Source organism: Eublepharis macularius, chromosome 18, assembly GCF_028583425.1.
Source record: "Eublepharis macularius isolate TG4126 chromosome 18, MPM_Emac_v1.0, whole genome shotgun sequence".
In the NCBI taxonomy this organism is placed as follows: Eukaryota; Metazoa; Chordata; class Lepidosauria; order Squamata; family Eublepharidae; genus Eublepharis; species Eublepharis macularius.
The window spans coordinates 2747336-2763819 of NC_072807.1; the positions used below are offsets into that span (position 1 = coordinate 2747336).

The following is a 16484-nucleotide window of genomic DNA, read 5'->3' on the forward strand; positions in this document are numbered from 1 at the left end:
TTGCATTTGGTACGTTTTCATGCCATCCTCCCTCCACGGAGCCCAGGGCAGTCGGTGGACTGTTCCTTGTACTTCCATTTTAGCAGCGCAGCAGCCCTGTGAGGTAGGTTAGGCTGAGAGCGCGACTGGTCCAAGGTCACCAGTGAGCTCCCATGGCCGAGGGAGGATTCCGGCCGGTCCCTCTAACCACCCTGCTGCTCTAAAGCCACCTGGAGAGTTGCTTGCTGACTTGGGACCTGCACTCCAAAGAGCTCCACCAGGCAATAGGACTCTTAGGGAAGCTCGCACAGGATCGCTCCTTCCCCAGCCAGGTCACACAGCCCCTCAGCAGCCTCTCTTCACTCAAGATTCTCCATAGCTCTTATTTTGCAAAAAAAAAAAAGTCTTGACAACTAGGAGAAGGGGGCGGGGGAGACACTGCTCTTTTAGGTCCCTGCATCTGTCATTTTGTGTGTCTAATGCCATTGTGGTTTGAAAAATGAATATATATGTATGCATGTGTGTACCTGTAGCAAGGGGAAATGGCTGTCTTCCATCTTTGCTCCTCCTCATGCTTTTTCTAATGCTTCCATGCCTCCCCACCCCCATAAAACCTTCTATGTCTTTTTATTTACTTTGATATTTATACCCGACTTACAACATTGTTTCTCCCTCCTCTATCCTCACTCTATCCTACCTGGTGAGGTCAACTAGGTTGAGAATAACTGGCCCAAGGTTATTCAAGCGAGCTTCCATGGCAGAGGGAAGATTTGAACCTGGGTCTTCCAGATCCTAGTCCAACGCTCTGACACCAGGCAGGCTCTCACGGCATCTGTAAAGAACAAAAGGCTTGTGAGAGGGACAGGAAGGGTAATAAGGACAGGGGAGGAGGGAACAGGCAGAGGTAGCCCACAGTGTTTTGGAGCCTGAGGCAGAAAATCTAGGTAGTGTCCCTCTGTAATGGTAAATATATAATAATAAAGTGCACTATTGACCATTTTGAATGATGCCCTGAAACCCAGCGCTGTGGTTGAACAGTTTCACCCTCCCTGGTGCCATAGACCCATAGGAATGTGGAGGAGTTTCAAGGGAGTCCTCCAGGCTAGAGGGCCAAGGTCTCAGGCCTGTGTTTCAGGTGGAGAAAGGAAAGAATGCAGGAAATGCAGAATTGTCAACCCACCACTTTTAGGAAGCAAAGCTGAGGCAAAGGCTTTGCTGAAGAACCGCATGACAACTGTGCTGTTGGGGAGCCCGGAGGCAGAGGCCTTATCGGGGTTGGGGGGTTAGCCCCATAGATTGGGGGTGTCCTTAATGTTGGGTGATAGGAACAGATCTTACCTATGAGCACAAGAGGGAATCCCCATCCGCCTCCAAGCTGGTGTTCTGGGGTGCCTTTTGGATAGATTTCCTCTTCAGGAAATCTCCTCCTCCAAACAAGTCCTGTGGCTCGTCTTTCTGTTAGGTTCCCCCTTGTATACAGCCATCCACTGTTCTTAGAAAACATTTTTTTTAATTTTTTATTGGATTAGAAATAACTATAATATCCATTACAATCAATTTCCTTTAAATTTTCCAGAAAACATTTTGACTTCCACATTTACTTACTTTTCTCCCCAAGCTGCTTATAGCATTCTGCCTACCCTCTGTTTTATCCTCACAACGACCCTCTGAGGTGGGTTAGGCTGAGAGTATGTGGCTGGCCCGTGAGCTTCCATGGCAGAGTAGGGATTTGAACCCGGCTCTCCCAGACCCTAGGCTGGCACTGTAGCTGCTACGCCACACATGCAGCAGACTGAAGTGGCAGGCTTCTGAGGTGATAGCGTGGGCTGTACCACTTCGGACGGGTGGGGGCAGCCACATTTGTAAGATGTCTCCATTTTTTAAAAAAAATGGAACATATCAGAGAGAAAGGGAAATCTTCACATGGTATGCTGGGGTTGACTGATGTGTGGGAACTGTGGGGACTGTAAACCTCCCCCCTAGTTTGAAATGGGACAACCCATTCTAGCACCTCAGCTCTGGCCCTTGCGTTCTGCTGCAGGCCTAGACCATCTTGATGCCAATTAGGGCCTCCGTTTTTGATTATTTAACAGAATGCCAGAAGAATGCTGCAGAAGAAATGTTCTCTGGACGGGAATCGATGGGGCGCAACCTATAGCAGGCCTCGGCGGTTTGTGAGCCACTATGCCAAACACAGCCTTCCCATCAGCCATGCGGGGGGGGGGGGGTGGCCTTCAGGAGGAGGCCTTGATAAACCCAGTGGCCCCAACATGTGCAGGCCTAAAAAGGAAGTGGACAGTTGGACAATGTGTCCTCTGTCCTCAGGTGCAACAGGCAGCCAAGTCGAATTTATTTACTTCTCCCCAGGGACCCAAATTGGCTTACGTAATCCTCCTCCCCTTTATCCTCACAATAGCCCTGTGAGGTAGGTTAGGCTGAGAGGGTGTGATTGGCTCGAGGCCACCCAGTGAGCCTGCATGGCAAAGCCAGGATTCAAACCGGGTTCTCCCAGATGCGAAGTTTCTAAAAAATGACGCCTGTGCTTGGAATATCGCATGTCTTGCCTTCAGCCAGTGAGTCAGGATTCCTCTCCATGACTGAGATGCTGTTCTTTCTTACTCGAGGGTTGCTGGAGTTCTTAGTCGAGGTTTGCTGACTTGGATGAAGTACATGTGCCTTTTGTTTCTGAGGTTTGTTGTATTCTGTGTGGCTTGAGCATTATCTGCATAGCTGTGGTAGTAATTGGGGAGGGGAGTGGTTATTATCAGTGGTGCTATTGTTAGGATTTCTGAAATCTTAGCAGGAAAAAGTGCAAAATCTGTCAGAGCATGTGCTTTGTAAATACCTGGTCTCAGGTTCAAGGCCTCATGTCTCTGGTTTGCAGGATCTCAAGTACCTGGAATGTGAAAGACCTCTGCTTGAGACCATGTAAAGCCGTTGATGTTGGAGCACTTGAATTGCACTTTGCATTGCCCCTTCGGTTTGTTACACATCGAAGTTAGAGCAACAGTCTGATTCCAAGTAAGGTGGGTCTTTGTATAGTGGATACTTGAAGAAATAGTCTAATTTGGGTAGAGGGTATATGAAGCCCAGGGATAGGTTTGCTAGCTCTTGGTTGGAAAATTCCTGGAGATTTGGTGGGGAAAGACTTCAGCAATAATGCCATGCAGTCCACCCTTCACAGTAGCCATTTTCCCCATGGGAGCTGATCTCTGTAGCCTGGAGAACAGTTGTAATTCTGGGAGATACCCAGCCCCCACCTGAAGGTTGGCAACATTGCCTAGGGGCTGTATTTGACCTTTCCCCCCCAGCCCATGTTGCCATCCATGGGTGCGTTGGCCAAAGAGAAGAGAACATTTTGGCCCAGGGAAAATGCAGCCTTGATTTGTGGCAGTCTGGCAGCTGTCCCTCGTCCCCAAATACACGTGGTAGGAACTAAACCCCCACCACGTACTTTCTCCTTGTTCCACTGCGCTGTAGTAGATCCATTTTGATTTGGTTTCACTCCCCAGAAGTTGACTGAGGTGTTTGTTTTGCAAGATTTGCCCCCCTTCTTTAATTTTCTTGAGCTCAACGTTAGGGGCAAAAGCTTGTCGCAGAACTGCTGCTAAATTTTTATGGTTTAAATTTGCTGTTTTATCTGGCAGCTTTGCGTATTGTATTCCGGCTAGAGATACTTCTCAGATTTCTGCATATTTCCTTCAGTTTTATTTCCAACTAGGGGAACGGATGGGGGACTTTTCAAGATGCCAGAGAAGCCACCGCTCCCTCTTGAGATGCCTACATCTATGACCGTGTGCCTTTTCCATTGAAATGAAGATTGTAATCATTACAGTATTTATTTATTGTTGGCATTTTTAAAAAAGAATCTTGCTTTACAGCTCCCAATGGGCTGTCTTACAAAGTGACATTAAAATCACAGTATTAAAAATTAATGACCATGTCATGAAACCTTTAGGGGGGAACCTTTATAAAAACAGCGTACATTAGATTACAAAAGGGTAGCAGTACATTTTATTGTATTTCTTACACTCTCTCTTGCCCTTCCAACAAGGAACTCAAGGTGATGTACGTGACATTATCCCACTTTATCCTCACAACATCCCTGTGAGGTAGGTTAGGCTCAGTAAAGATAGCAAGTCCAAAAGTCACACACTGAGGTTCATGAACCTGATTAGTGGTTTGAAGCCCAATTCATCTCACCTGCTCTTCAAAGGCCTTTTCAAATAAAAGCCTAAAGGAAAAAATAAATTTATAAAGATGTGAGTGTGTAGAACAGAGCCCATCCAGGGGGATCATTTATTCACAGGGCAGGGACAAGAGGCAGGAAGAGATCGCCAGAATTGAGTGGTGGTCTGTTCCATAGGAAGGGAGGGCCAAGCTCAACAAGCTGGAGTGCTTTGATTGAGTAAGGTTTGCTTTTTCCATGGATTTGTGCTTTGCTGTTGAACGTATTTGAAACTCCATTTTAAAAATTGCCTTACAGAAGGGAGCATACTATGGAAGCTACTGTGTCTGTTTATTCCCATACAAATGTTCTGTCAGGCTGCCTCAGTCAAACTTGGGATATAGTTTTTAAATTTTTTTTCAATTTTTTTACAGTATTTACAGTCTACCTTTCGCACTGAGACTCAGTTCCATAGTGTAAATCAATACAGTCAACAGCAGGGAGGTTCCATAAACAATGCAATAGGACACACAAATGGAAATTTCCTGAGATTTGAAAACAAGCTGAGATTTGGTACAGGGCTGGTACAATGCTGAAACAGCTCAAACAATTCTGAACCTGGCATATTAAACAACACAGACATGACTCAGTAGGCTCATACTTACAGCAACAGTATGTAGCAGTATAGTCTACAGTCCCTATTGGTAGTCTATTCTACTGTAGACTATTCTACTAGGTACTGTCTTTTGATGTAGATGGTCTACTGGGTAGTTTCTGTATCAATAAGGATGTCATTATGATGTCATCATGTCAATGATGACATTAACAATGTCATTGCAACAATTACATATGCTTTATTACAGCAATGTTCCATCTCTGCATTCTGATTTATGCTGTATTCAAATTTCTACACTGCATACCCTATTGTGCTTGTTCACGGAATGTCCTAGGTGTGTAATCTGCCTTGGATCTCAGTGAGAAAGGAGGGCAACAAAACAAACCCCTTCAGCAATGCAACTCTTTGAAGCCATGTCCTAACCATTGCCAAATCAACACAGATTCGATTTGGGTGTGGTCAGTGGCTGGGTGGGAGGGGTCCTGGGCATCCTTAGGGCCAGTCATTGCTTCATGCAAGGGACTTGCTGGCTTGGACAGGGGAGGTGATTTGCACAGGCCCAGCAGGGGCTGCAAATCGCCTCCCCTGCCAGCGATAGATAGCAGCGAGCTCAGCCCCCTGCAGAGGGTCAGTTGTGCCCTCTTGTGCCACCTGAAGCAATTGTTTGGGTGGCGTGGCTGGATAATTGGTCGTGTGTAAGCCACCTTGGATTCTTTGAAAGAAAAAAGGGGACACGCACAGAAACCCCTTGAGCAGCTGTCCTTGCAACCTCTTGAGAATCAGGGTCTGTCTTCAAGATCTCTTTCGTTGTGCTTGTTTTGTTCATGTGTTTCTGAGGTCGATGGGTGCAGAACTGAGTGCAGGGATCCAGGTGCCCATCCATAGCCTCGAGGGTCCCTGTTGGTGAGTTGTCTGAGACAGGGACCAAATGCACACATGCACACCAGAACCATTCAAGCCAGAATTGCTTTATAGGACCACTTCTCCAAAAGAGCAAAACGTGAACTTTGAGTTTCACGTATGACAGGTATGCACAACTACTGTCCCACAAGAGCAACACATACCCTGCTTACCATGGAGGGAGGCTCACCAGGGCTTGATAAAGCTCCTGTTTTTCCTGTCTGCCAGAGTTGGCAAAAAATGGGGAGGGGGCTAGTTCATGGTTGTGAATTGTCACTTGTGCTGGCTTGACCTGTGGTGGACTAAACCCTGAGTCTCTTTTGGATTCTCTGGGCTCCTCTTCCTTTTCCAGGCTCTTCTGACTCCCATGTGATGGTGGAAGGTCCTTGTGTTTGGAGTCAGTGGCTTTCAGCTGGGACCACCAAGTGGGTCCTGGCTGGGGCCACTTGGTGCAGGAGATAATTCCTCGGGTCCTCTGACTCTTGGCTTCATGGCAGGATACCTCCTGGCCTTTGATTTGTTTCTGGCCATCAGCTCTTTTGCTCAATGCTGGCGAAGTCGTAACTCTGGCGCCTTCTCTTCCTAGCACGTGATTGTGATGCCACGTGACCTTTTTTTTTGGCAGCTTAGTGAATGCCATATTTGGAAAGTCTGAAGGCCCGTTTGTAAAAAAAGGTAGATGGGGGATCTAATGTGTGGGCCAGTGTGAGCTAGACGTGCCACACCCCTCTCTAGCAGTCCTAGTGCTGTTCTCCTAAGTGGGTTCACTTCTGATGGGTTCACGCCTGCCTGTAGGAAATAGGATTTGGGGGTTGTTTGCAAAGGAAAGAGCAGCACGGCAAGAGGAACATTCAGCGCTCCTAGAATATGCAGCCGCTATAATTTGAGTTGCATCCTTGAGAGCCATGGTGGTGGTGTGGTTAGAGAGCACTGGGGAGACCCAGGTTCGAATCCCCACTCTGCCATGGAATTTTGCTGGGAGACCATGAGCCAGTCATGCACTTTCAGCCTAACCTACCTCACAGGGCTAAAATGGAAGAGAGAAGAATGATGTCAGCTGCTGTGGGGAGAAAGGTAGTGTGTAAGTGAAGTAAGTATAAGGGTTGTTCAGTATAAGGGTTGGTTTAGTGATATTACCTCTAAGATCCAGCATCGATTGATTTATATTTATTTATGGCTTGAGAGCTTGTGTGGTATAGTCATTAGGGCAGTGGTTCTGGAGCCAGCCATGACTGTTTTGAAAACTGTTCCCCAATGTGGCACCTACCCCATGTTCCAGAAAAGCGGGCAAGGCCCTTCCCCGGGAGGACTTGTGGTAGGCAGGTGGTTCCCATTTGAAACAGCAGGTGTGGGAGGAACAAGTAAGCTGTGAGCCTTCCCGAGGTACAGGCCTTACGCCAGGGAGGAAAGCAAATGTGGCTGTCTTGGTTAACGACAATTGTGAAAGTTGCTCTCTGTGAGCACCACAGCGTTCGCGTGTCAGACTAGGATGCGGAAGACTGGGTTCAGATCCCCCTTCTATTCTTACAGCTTGCTGACAGGACCTGGGCTAGTTACAGTCTCTGCCTAGAGGTGGGACAACAATGTATGCTTCCTCTAGCTCCTTGGTAGAATAATAATACCCTGGAACGATCTTCTTACTATATAAAAGAGTAAGCATGTTCCAGACGACACACTTCCTACCCTGGTGTGCCACCAGAGGGCGCTGCCATGGAGGGAAGCCCAGGTGAGGCAGCCTGACCCTCCAGAGAGCGTGCCGCGATGGGAAGCCCAGGCCAGGAAAAGGAGGGGAGCAGGTAGCAATGCCCACCCCCCTCCTTAACCCAGCTGGGATCATTAGCAGAGCAGGTGGCAATGCCCATTCACCTGGCTGGGATCAGCAGTGGAAAAGGAGAAAATGCCCGCCCCCAGCCTTCACCTGGCTGGGATCAACAGTGGAAAAGGTGAAAATGCCCGCCCCCAGCCTTCACCTGGCTGGGATCAGGTACTGAGCAGGTGGCAATGCCTGCTCCCCCCTTCACCCAGCCAGGATAAGGAGCAGAGCAGGTGGCAAGGCCCCCCTTCACACACACACACACGCACACACGGAATCAGGCACAGAGCAGGTGGCAATACCCTCCCCACCTTCACTCAGCTGGGAACAGGCGCGGAGGAGGCTCCAATACCTGCCCCGTCTTCACACAGCTGGAATCAGGTGCAGAGCAGGAGGAAATGCCCACTCCTCCTTTCACTGAGCCAGGATATAGTGGGAAGCAGGTGACAATGCCCGCCCCCCCTCAACCCACCAGAATCAGGCGTGGAGCAGGTGGTAATGCCTCCCCCTCTTCGCTCAGTCAGGATCAGGAACGGAGCAGGTGTGCAAAGTCCACCACCCCTTCACGTGGCTGGATCAAATGTGGAGAAGGTAGCAGGGCCCACCCTCCCCACATTCACTGGCTGGGATCAGGAGCGGAGAAGGTGGCAATGGCTGCCCCTCCGCCTTCACCTGGCTGAGATCAGGCACAGAGCAGTGGGCAATGCCTGCTCCCCGCCTTCACCCAGCTGTGATGAGAGGAGCAGGTGGCAATGCCCATGCCCCCTTCAACCTGCCAGAATCAGGAGCGAAGCAGACAGCAATGCCCTCCCCTCTTCACCGGGCCGGGATCAGGTGCAGAGCAGGCGGCAATGTCCGCTCCCCCTACACTTGGCTGGGATTAGGCACAGAGCGGGCAGCAATTCCCACCCCCTTCACCCAGCTGCGATCAGGCACGGAGCAGAAGACAATGGCTGCTCCACTTCACTCAGCCAGAATCAGGCACAGAGCAGGAGACAATGCCTCCCCCCCCCCTTTACCTGGCTGGCATCAGGAGCAGAGAAGGTGGCAATGCCTACCCCGCCTTCACCTGGCCACGATCAGACACAGAGCAGGAGTTAATGCCCTCTCCCCTTTCACCCTACCTGGATCAGGCATGAAGCAGGTGGCAATACCCTCCCTTCACCTGGCTGGGATCAGGAGTGGAGCAGGTGGTAAAGCCCCCCCACACACACACACCTTAACTGTCTGGGATCATGAGCGGAGCATGAGTTAATGCCCACCCCCCTTTCACCCTACCGGGATCAGGCATGGAGCAGGTGGCAATGCCCCCACCACCACCTTCACCCAGCTGGGATCAGTCACGGAGGAGGAGGAGGCAGTGCCCACCTGCCTGCCCTCCCCTTTCTAGAGCCTGTTGTATTTTTTCCCATAACAGGCTTTGCTGCTAGTTCATATATAAAATACGATATCACATTGATTGTATTGATAGTTTTTCAAAATGATTGCTCAGTTTCATGGTGATTGGTCAAACCATAGTTATATCCCATCATCACTCAGTGGAACCTCTGTGCATCATTGAATACCCAACGATGGGGCAGACACAAGTTCTTCAAGCCCTGCTTGTGGCTTCTAGACACACATTTAAAACAGCAATTAAAGTAAGGCCTATATAAAACATTCAAGTAATTCAGTAAAAATACAGACATACAAACACATGACAACCAGGGAGGAGGGCCAATAAGTCAATGAAGGCATGCCAGATGAAACCGAGAAAGTCTTTTCCTGCTGGTGGAACACAATGATAGAGGGAGACAGACGAATCTCGCAAGAGATGAAGTTCCAAAGGTTTGGCCCCACGATTGAGAAGAGCCTTTCTTGGGTTGCCCCTCTTTTCGCTTCAGGTGGGGAGGGGGGTGCTCTACTCGAGTCTCCAAAGATGACTTGGAGTGGTCAAGTAGGTTCATATGGGAGAAGGCAGTCGTTAAAGTATGTAAGGTCTATAGGGCTTTAAAAGTCAATACCAGCACCTTGAATTATGCCCAGAAGCAAATTGTGTAGAAGGAATAAGACTGTAGTAATATGGGCACAACAGCCCACTTCAGACACGATTCTGTACTAACTGTAGTTTCTGCATAGTCTTCAAGGGCAGCCCCACAGAGAGTGCATTGCTATAATCTAATCTAGATATTACCAGTGTGGCAAGTTAACTGCCCAGGAAAGGCTGCAGCTGGCTCACCAGCCTACACTGGTGCAAGGCACTCTTGGACACTGCTGCCACCTGTTTACCCAACAGGAGTTCTGGGTCCAGTAGCATTCCTAAGCTATGAACCTGCTCTTTTAGGAGAGGTGCGACTCCATCCAGAACAGGAGATTTCCCAGTTCCTGGGTCAAACCTTTACCCCGCCAGAAAAGCTTCTGTTTTGCTGGTGTTAAGTTTCTGCTTGTTAGCTCTTCTCCATCTCCAAACTGCCTTCAGGCACCTGTTCACAGTTACCACAGCGGCCCTGGAATCTGCTGGAAGTGTGAGATACAGCTGAGCAGGGCCTTTTTTCAGCTGGAACAGGTGGAACAGAATTCCGGCACCACTTGAAAATAGTCCCATGGCCGGTGGCCCCGCCCCCTGATCTCCAGACAGAGGGGAGTTTTGATTGCCCTCCGCGCCGTGGGACCATTTTCACCAAGGGCGATTTAAACTTTTAAAAACAACCCCCTTGTTCCAGCTGACTCAAAGTGACGTCACTGTGCGGTCCTGAGTTCCACCACCTCTTTTCCCAGAAAAAAAGCCCTGCAGCTGTGTATCATTGACATTTTGGTGTCAAGGGATCAATCTGTAAGCATCTGAAGGACCGCTCAGTGATCCGGGGAAGTCAGCATGGTTTTGTTCCTAACAGATCTTGCCAGACCAACCTGGTTTCCTTCTTTGATCGAGTGACCAGCTTACTGGATCGGGGGAACTCTGTTGACGTGATTTATCTGGATTTCAGTAAAGCTTTTGATAAGGTCCCCCATGACATTCTGATGGGCAAACTGGAAGACTGTGGACTGGACTATAGGACAGTTCGGTGGATAGGGAACTGGTTGGAGGACCGCACTCAAAGAGTGGTGGTCAACGGCGTTTCATCAGATTGGAGGGAGGTGTCCAGTGGGGTGCCGCAGGGCTCGGTTTTGGGCCCAGTACTTTTCAATATTTTTATCAATGATCTGGATGAAGGAGTGGAAGGGCTGCTCATTAAATTTGCTGATGATACCAAATTGGGAGGAGTAGCAAACACCCAAGAAGATAGAATTAAAATTCAACAAGACCTGAATACTCTGGAGAAGTGGGCAGCTGTGAATAGGATGCAATTCAACAAAGACAAGTGCACAGTATTACATCTGGGCCACAAAAATGGGAAGCACAAATACTGGATGGGGGATACACTTCTGGGCAGTAGTATATGTGAAAGGGATCTTGGGGTAAGAGTGGACTGTAAACTAAATATGAGCAGTCAGTGTGATGCGGTGGCAAAAAAGGCTAATTCAATCTTGGGTTGTATCAAAGGGGCCATAGCGTCGAAATCGCATGAGGTCATAGCCCCTCTCTATACTGCCTTGGTCAGGCCACACCTGGAGTATTGTGTGCAGTTCTGGAGGCCTCACTTCAAAAAGGATGTGGACAAAATCGAGAGGGTGCAGAGGAGAGCGACGAGGATGATCAGGGGTCTGGAGACTGAGCCCTACGAGGAAAGGCTGAGGGCCTTGGGAATGTTTAGTTTGGAGAAGAGGAGATTGAGGGGGGACATGATTGCTCTCTTGAAATATTTGAAAGGCTGTCATTTGGAGGAGGGCAAAGAGCTGTTCCAGTTGGCAGCAGAGGGTAGGACGTGAAGCAATGGGCTAAAACTACATGCACAAAGGTACCGGCTGGATATTAGGAAAAACTTTTTCACGGTCAGAGTAGTTCAAAAGTGGAATCAGCTGCCTAGGGAGATGCTGAGCTCCCCCTCACTGGCAGTTTTCAAGAAGAGGCTGGATGAATACTTGTCAGAGATGCTTTAGGCTGATCCTGCACTGGGCAGGGGGTTGGACTAGATGGTCTGTACGGCCCCTTCCAACTCTGTGATTCTATGATTCTATGGTGGCAACTGAGCCTAAATATCCAGATGACTTCTCCCAGCGCCTTTACATAGATGTTGAAAAGAATAGGGGATAAGACGGAACCTTGCAAGACCCCGTAAGCCAGAGGCCAAGGGGTGGGACAGCAGTCCCCCAGCACCCCACTCTGAAACCTACTTTTGAGGTAGGACTGAAACCACCACAGGCCAGTGCCGCCCAGTCTCATCCTCAAGGTGGTCCCGAAGGGTACTCTGATGATGTCAAACGCTGCTGAGAGATCCAGGAAGATTAGCAGGGTTGCTCCCCACCTGTCCGTCTTCCCTGCAAGTCGTCCATCAGGGCGGCCAAGGCCATTTCAGCCCCATTACCAGGCCTGAACCCAGACTGGAACAGATCCAAACCGTCAGCTTCATACAGGAATCACTGAAGTTGCTCCGCAGCTACTTGTTCAAGCCCCTTGCTCACGAATGTTACATTTGAGATTTGGACAGTAGTTACTCAGCTCTCTTGGACCTGGAGTATATTTTTTATGAGTGGATGTACCCAGGGCTTTTTTTCTGGGGAAAGAGGTGGTGGAACTCAGTGGGTTGCCCTCGGAGAAAATGGTCACATGGCCAGTGGCCCCGCCCCCTGATCTCCAGACAGAGGGGAGTTTAGTCAGCGGTGCGGAGGGCAATCTCAACTCCCCTCTGTCTGGAGATCAGGGGGTGGGGCCACTGGCCATGTGACCATTTTCAAGAGGTTCCGGAACTCCGTTCCCCTGCGTTCCCGCTGAAAAAAAGCCCTGGATGTACCACTGCTAGCTATCCCAGGTGCCTGCTGATGGCAGGCAACTTCCCGGTGGTTTGCCCACTTGCCCGCCGGCTGCCAGCGATTGGTGGGACGTTCCAAGCCTCCCAGCAATTGCCACCACCAGCAGGCACCCTGCGCACAAGCGCAGTACGTGAGCTCCCAGCAAACGCGGCAGCATCACTTCCAGAAGCGACCCCGTCGTGCTGGCCGCAGGAGTGCTCCCGTGCTTCACTTGGGGCAAAGTGTGGGAGCACTCTTGTGGCTGGTGTGATGACATCACTTCTTGAAGTGACGCTGCCGTGTCTGCTGGGAGCATGCACGTGCAAATCGCATACAGGGATCATCATCCTCGGTCCGGCCCCCTGCTGGGAGGGTATAAGCACCCGGCAACCCTAACCTCTGCCCTAAAGGCGGTGGCAACTGCCTCCTCTCTCAGAGGGGCACCTACTGTTTCCCAGGCACAGTCCGCTGCACACAGACAGCAGGAGGGGCAAGGCTCATATAAGTAAGGTGGCAGGTCTTGCAGTTCCAGGAATCTTGAAAACATCCTCAGACCGCACAAGCTGCAAGATCCCCTGTGGACAAATCGGCACCCTGGGACCATCTGATCCTGTCACCGCTAATGTCAATGCAAGAGATTTTATCCATGAAGTTTTTGGCAAAATGACCACAGCGGGCTGCAGAACAGCCCACTTCCTCCTGTAATCCCCCTGACAATCCCCCAAAGTTCCCCTGGTCTAAACTGCGCAGACGCAATGATGGCAGAGAAATAAGAGTTTCTTCTCCACCATCGAAGAGCCCTGTGGTGCAGTGGTCAGCTGCAGTACTGCAGCCCAAGCTCTACTCACGACCAGAGTTCGATCCTGGCGGAAGGCGGGTTCCGGTTAGCCGGCTCAAGGTTGACTCAGCCTTCCATCCTTCCGAGGTCGGTAAAACGAGTACCCAGTTTCCTGGGGGTAAAGTGTAGATGAGTGGGGAAGGCAACGGCAAACCACCCCGTAACAAACATCTGTCAAGAAAACGTCATGATGCGACGTCCCCCCATGGGTCCGTGATGACTCGGTGCTTGCACAGGGGACTACCTTGACCTTGACCTTTTACTCTCCACCATCCCCATGAGCTCCAGCCTGTGTCTTGTAGGATGAGTCTTTCTCTGCTTTGACGCTAGCTCTCTCCCTTGTCTTTTCATTGTCTGTGCCCCTCAGTAAACCAAGGGGTTGCCTGGGCTTAGACCTGGAAGAAGGCACCTAGGAGCAGTTGTGTCAGTCGCCCAGGGCATGTCCTCGTTCCAGAGATCAACCAGTGCATCAGTAGAACACCAACCATATCAGCGGGAAAATCCCCTAATGCCATCTGAAAACCAATCGGATCCATCGGGCTGCAGGAGCCAGGAGCAAATCATTTTAATTGATCCCTCACACGTGTGGAATCCTAGAATCATAGGGTGGGAAGGGACCTCTAGGACCATCTAGTCCAACCCGTCAGCTTGAACCTCAACAAGTTGTGATCTGTCCATGGCAAGGGGATCATTTTCAATCCCCCCACCTTCAAATTGCCTTCCTCCTAACTGGAACAAAACCTCAGCTCAAGAGTGTGCCCTGCACAATGTATGGAGCCTGTCATGACACACACACACACACACCCCATGGCTGTCACTTGGGCAGCAGGGCGGGCAGCACACCCACAGTCCGAATCCTGCCTTTCACTCCCAGCACTAAACAGATAGTTGTGTTTTGATGACAACAAAGTGCCCAAAACTATTTCAGCTGATGCTTTCCAGTTGTACAGTGTCATGGATAACAATACAGCATATTTAGCGGTCTCCATGTACATGATCTCTAATCCTTACAGAAGCCCTCTGTGGCAGGCTAGCAGTAATACCACCAAGTAGCAACTACAGGGCTGAGTCACAGTGCCGTATCTCTAAGGCTGCATAGCGAGGTTGTACTAGAGCCAAGATTCATGTCTGGGATGTGAAGCTCACATAGCACCCACTCTGCTATTATACACTTACTGTCCACTGCATAGAACTTATTTCCCCCCTGCTGTGGACATTCACACTTGATATTGGAGAAATATTTCACAGTCCAGGAGAGTGTACCTACCCTGATGCTCACGTGTATCTGAGCAGGTGTAACCACTATCATGTCTACTAGTAAGGACGTTTGCAAAGGAAGAACACATACAGATGGAAGATTTTGTTGTAATGAATAAATGGTTTGTAACAGCCTTGTACGTGTGATGTTTGCATGCCCTGGCATTGTGTGTAGACAGGGGAGCGAGATTGTGCCTGCTAGTTGACCCTGCCCCCCGTATGTAGATGTTCTGCTCACATTGTCAGAGTCTGCACGCATTCAGTCCATATCCCTTGAAAACCAGCATGTGGTTTGTTCATACATATACCTTGTGCAGACATGTCAAAACATATGGGGGATGCTAGCAGGACACGTAGGCTCATGGGTATAATCCTGCTTTGTACGTATTGCCTGTCTGAGTGTGCTTTGGACCTTGCAGAAGCATTCCAAAAGAGCTTGACGCGAGCCTGGTGTTGCCCAAAGTCAGGGGGATGGATTCCAGAGATCTATCGACAGTGGCACTTTCTCCCAACGCTCTGCCTGTTGCATCAGGAGAAAGCACCTTGCCCCTGGGGAAAGTGGCACCATCAGTAGAACTTCATTTATATCCCAGCTTTATTTATACCCCGACTTTCCCCCCCAACAGGGACCGGAAGTGGCTTACCTCTTTCTCCTTTGCTCCATTTTATCCTCACAATGACCTTGTGAGGTAGGTTAGGCTAAGGGGACGTGACTGCCTGGCCCAAGTTCACGCAGTGAGCTTCTGTGGCAGAGGGGGGATTGAATTTGGTTCTTCCAAATCCTAGTCCAACACTAACCACTACTCTACACTGCCTCTCATTAACCCCATTTGTTAATGTGACTGCTGCAGAACTGATCTCGGTTCACGATTTATAAGCAGCTCATAACAAGATGAGTAGCATGACTGTGAATTGTGCACATTTTTTAAAACGGAGTCCCGTTTTCTTGTATTCTCTTTCCACAGAAACACAACCAAGGGTATTATATATTAGTTAGTGAAACCAGGAGTACCACAGTTAGAAATAACAAACACCGCAAACGTAGAAACAGCTGTGACACAGGAAATAATTGTGTTTTATGTCATTAATTTATTTTATGTTACCAGTTTTGCACGCTATCTAGCGTTCTGAAGAAGGCATAAATAAATGGACCAGCTTTATCAGATTTTTAATATATTCACAGAATTTTCAGTGGGGCTGAGGTTTAGTAGGGGAAAGCTATGAGCCTCATTCTTTTAGCTCTCTAATTTTTCTCCACTGTTCAAACTTTCTCTTTTCGAATTCTCCAGGAATCCATAAAATACCTGGACAAAGTCCTTGCTGCCTCCTGCTGCCCCCTTTCCCTTGAAGAGTGGCGTTTGTGTGCTTCTTCGAGGCTCCCACACCTCAGTCTTCCCCAGAACAAGCAGCGTGAGGGAGGGCATACAAGTTAATGTTTTCATCCACCCGGACAAAGGAGAATGGGGATCCTACACCCAAAAGAATGAAGACTCGACAGAACAAAGACTCCGTAAGTGGCAGAAGATGTCTGGGCAGATGGAGAAATGGAAGAGGGCTGAGATGTTTCTTGCACTCTGTACCTAAGCTTGCGAGGCAGCTTATGTGCAATCAATTATTGTTATTGTTATTTTATTCAGTTTTTAGCCTGCCCTCCCCGCGAATGGGCTCAGGGCGGATTGAATCGAGGACCTTACTTATGTGAAGCACATCTTCTGCCAGCAAGCCACAGCTCTACATTTCTGTTCCTCTCTTCCTCCCAGACGTCCAGTGAACCCTACACGGGCAGTTCTCCTTACGATCCTCACAACAGTGCTAGGAAGTAGGTCAGGCTAAGAGAGGGAAAGATTGTGATCCAACTTCAAGTGAATTTATGGCTGACCACGAACAGGTCTTTCCAAATAATATCCAACACTCAGTCCATTACATGGTTATCATTCACCTGCTCTCTCTGCTAGAAAGAGCAGTCACAAAGTTGTGGAGGGGGAGCTCCAGCAACGAGGTGCCACTGTAGAAAAGACAACCGCCCACCACCAGGCTTCTGGGG

At 49.3% G+C, this 16484-nt stretch overlaps 1 protein-coding gene across 3 annotated transcripts in view; it reads left to right on the forward strand.

Annotated features, from left to right (window-relative positions):
• ATN1 (atrophin 1) overlaps positions 1-16484 on the forward strand; it is a 63233-nt gene that overhangs the window by 33393 nt on the left and 13356 nt on the right. For 2 of the 3 annotated variants that reach the window (XM_055002417.1, XM_055002415.1), the window contains exon 2: positions 15730-15950. In XM_055002417.1, coding sequence (XP_054858392.1) covers positions 15873-15950 — 78 coding nt within the window. In that variant the 5' untranslated portion in view covers positions 15730-15872. Of the gene's footprint in view, positions 1-2863; positions 3006-15729; positions 15951-16484 lie in introns of all 3 variants that reach the window. The other variant, XM_055002416.1, reaches the window with a different exon arrangement.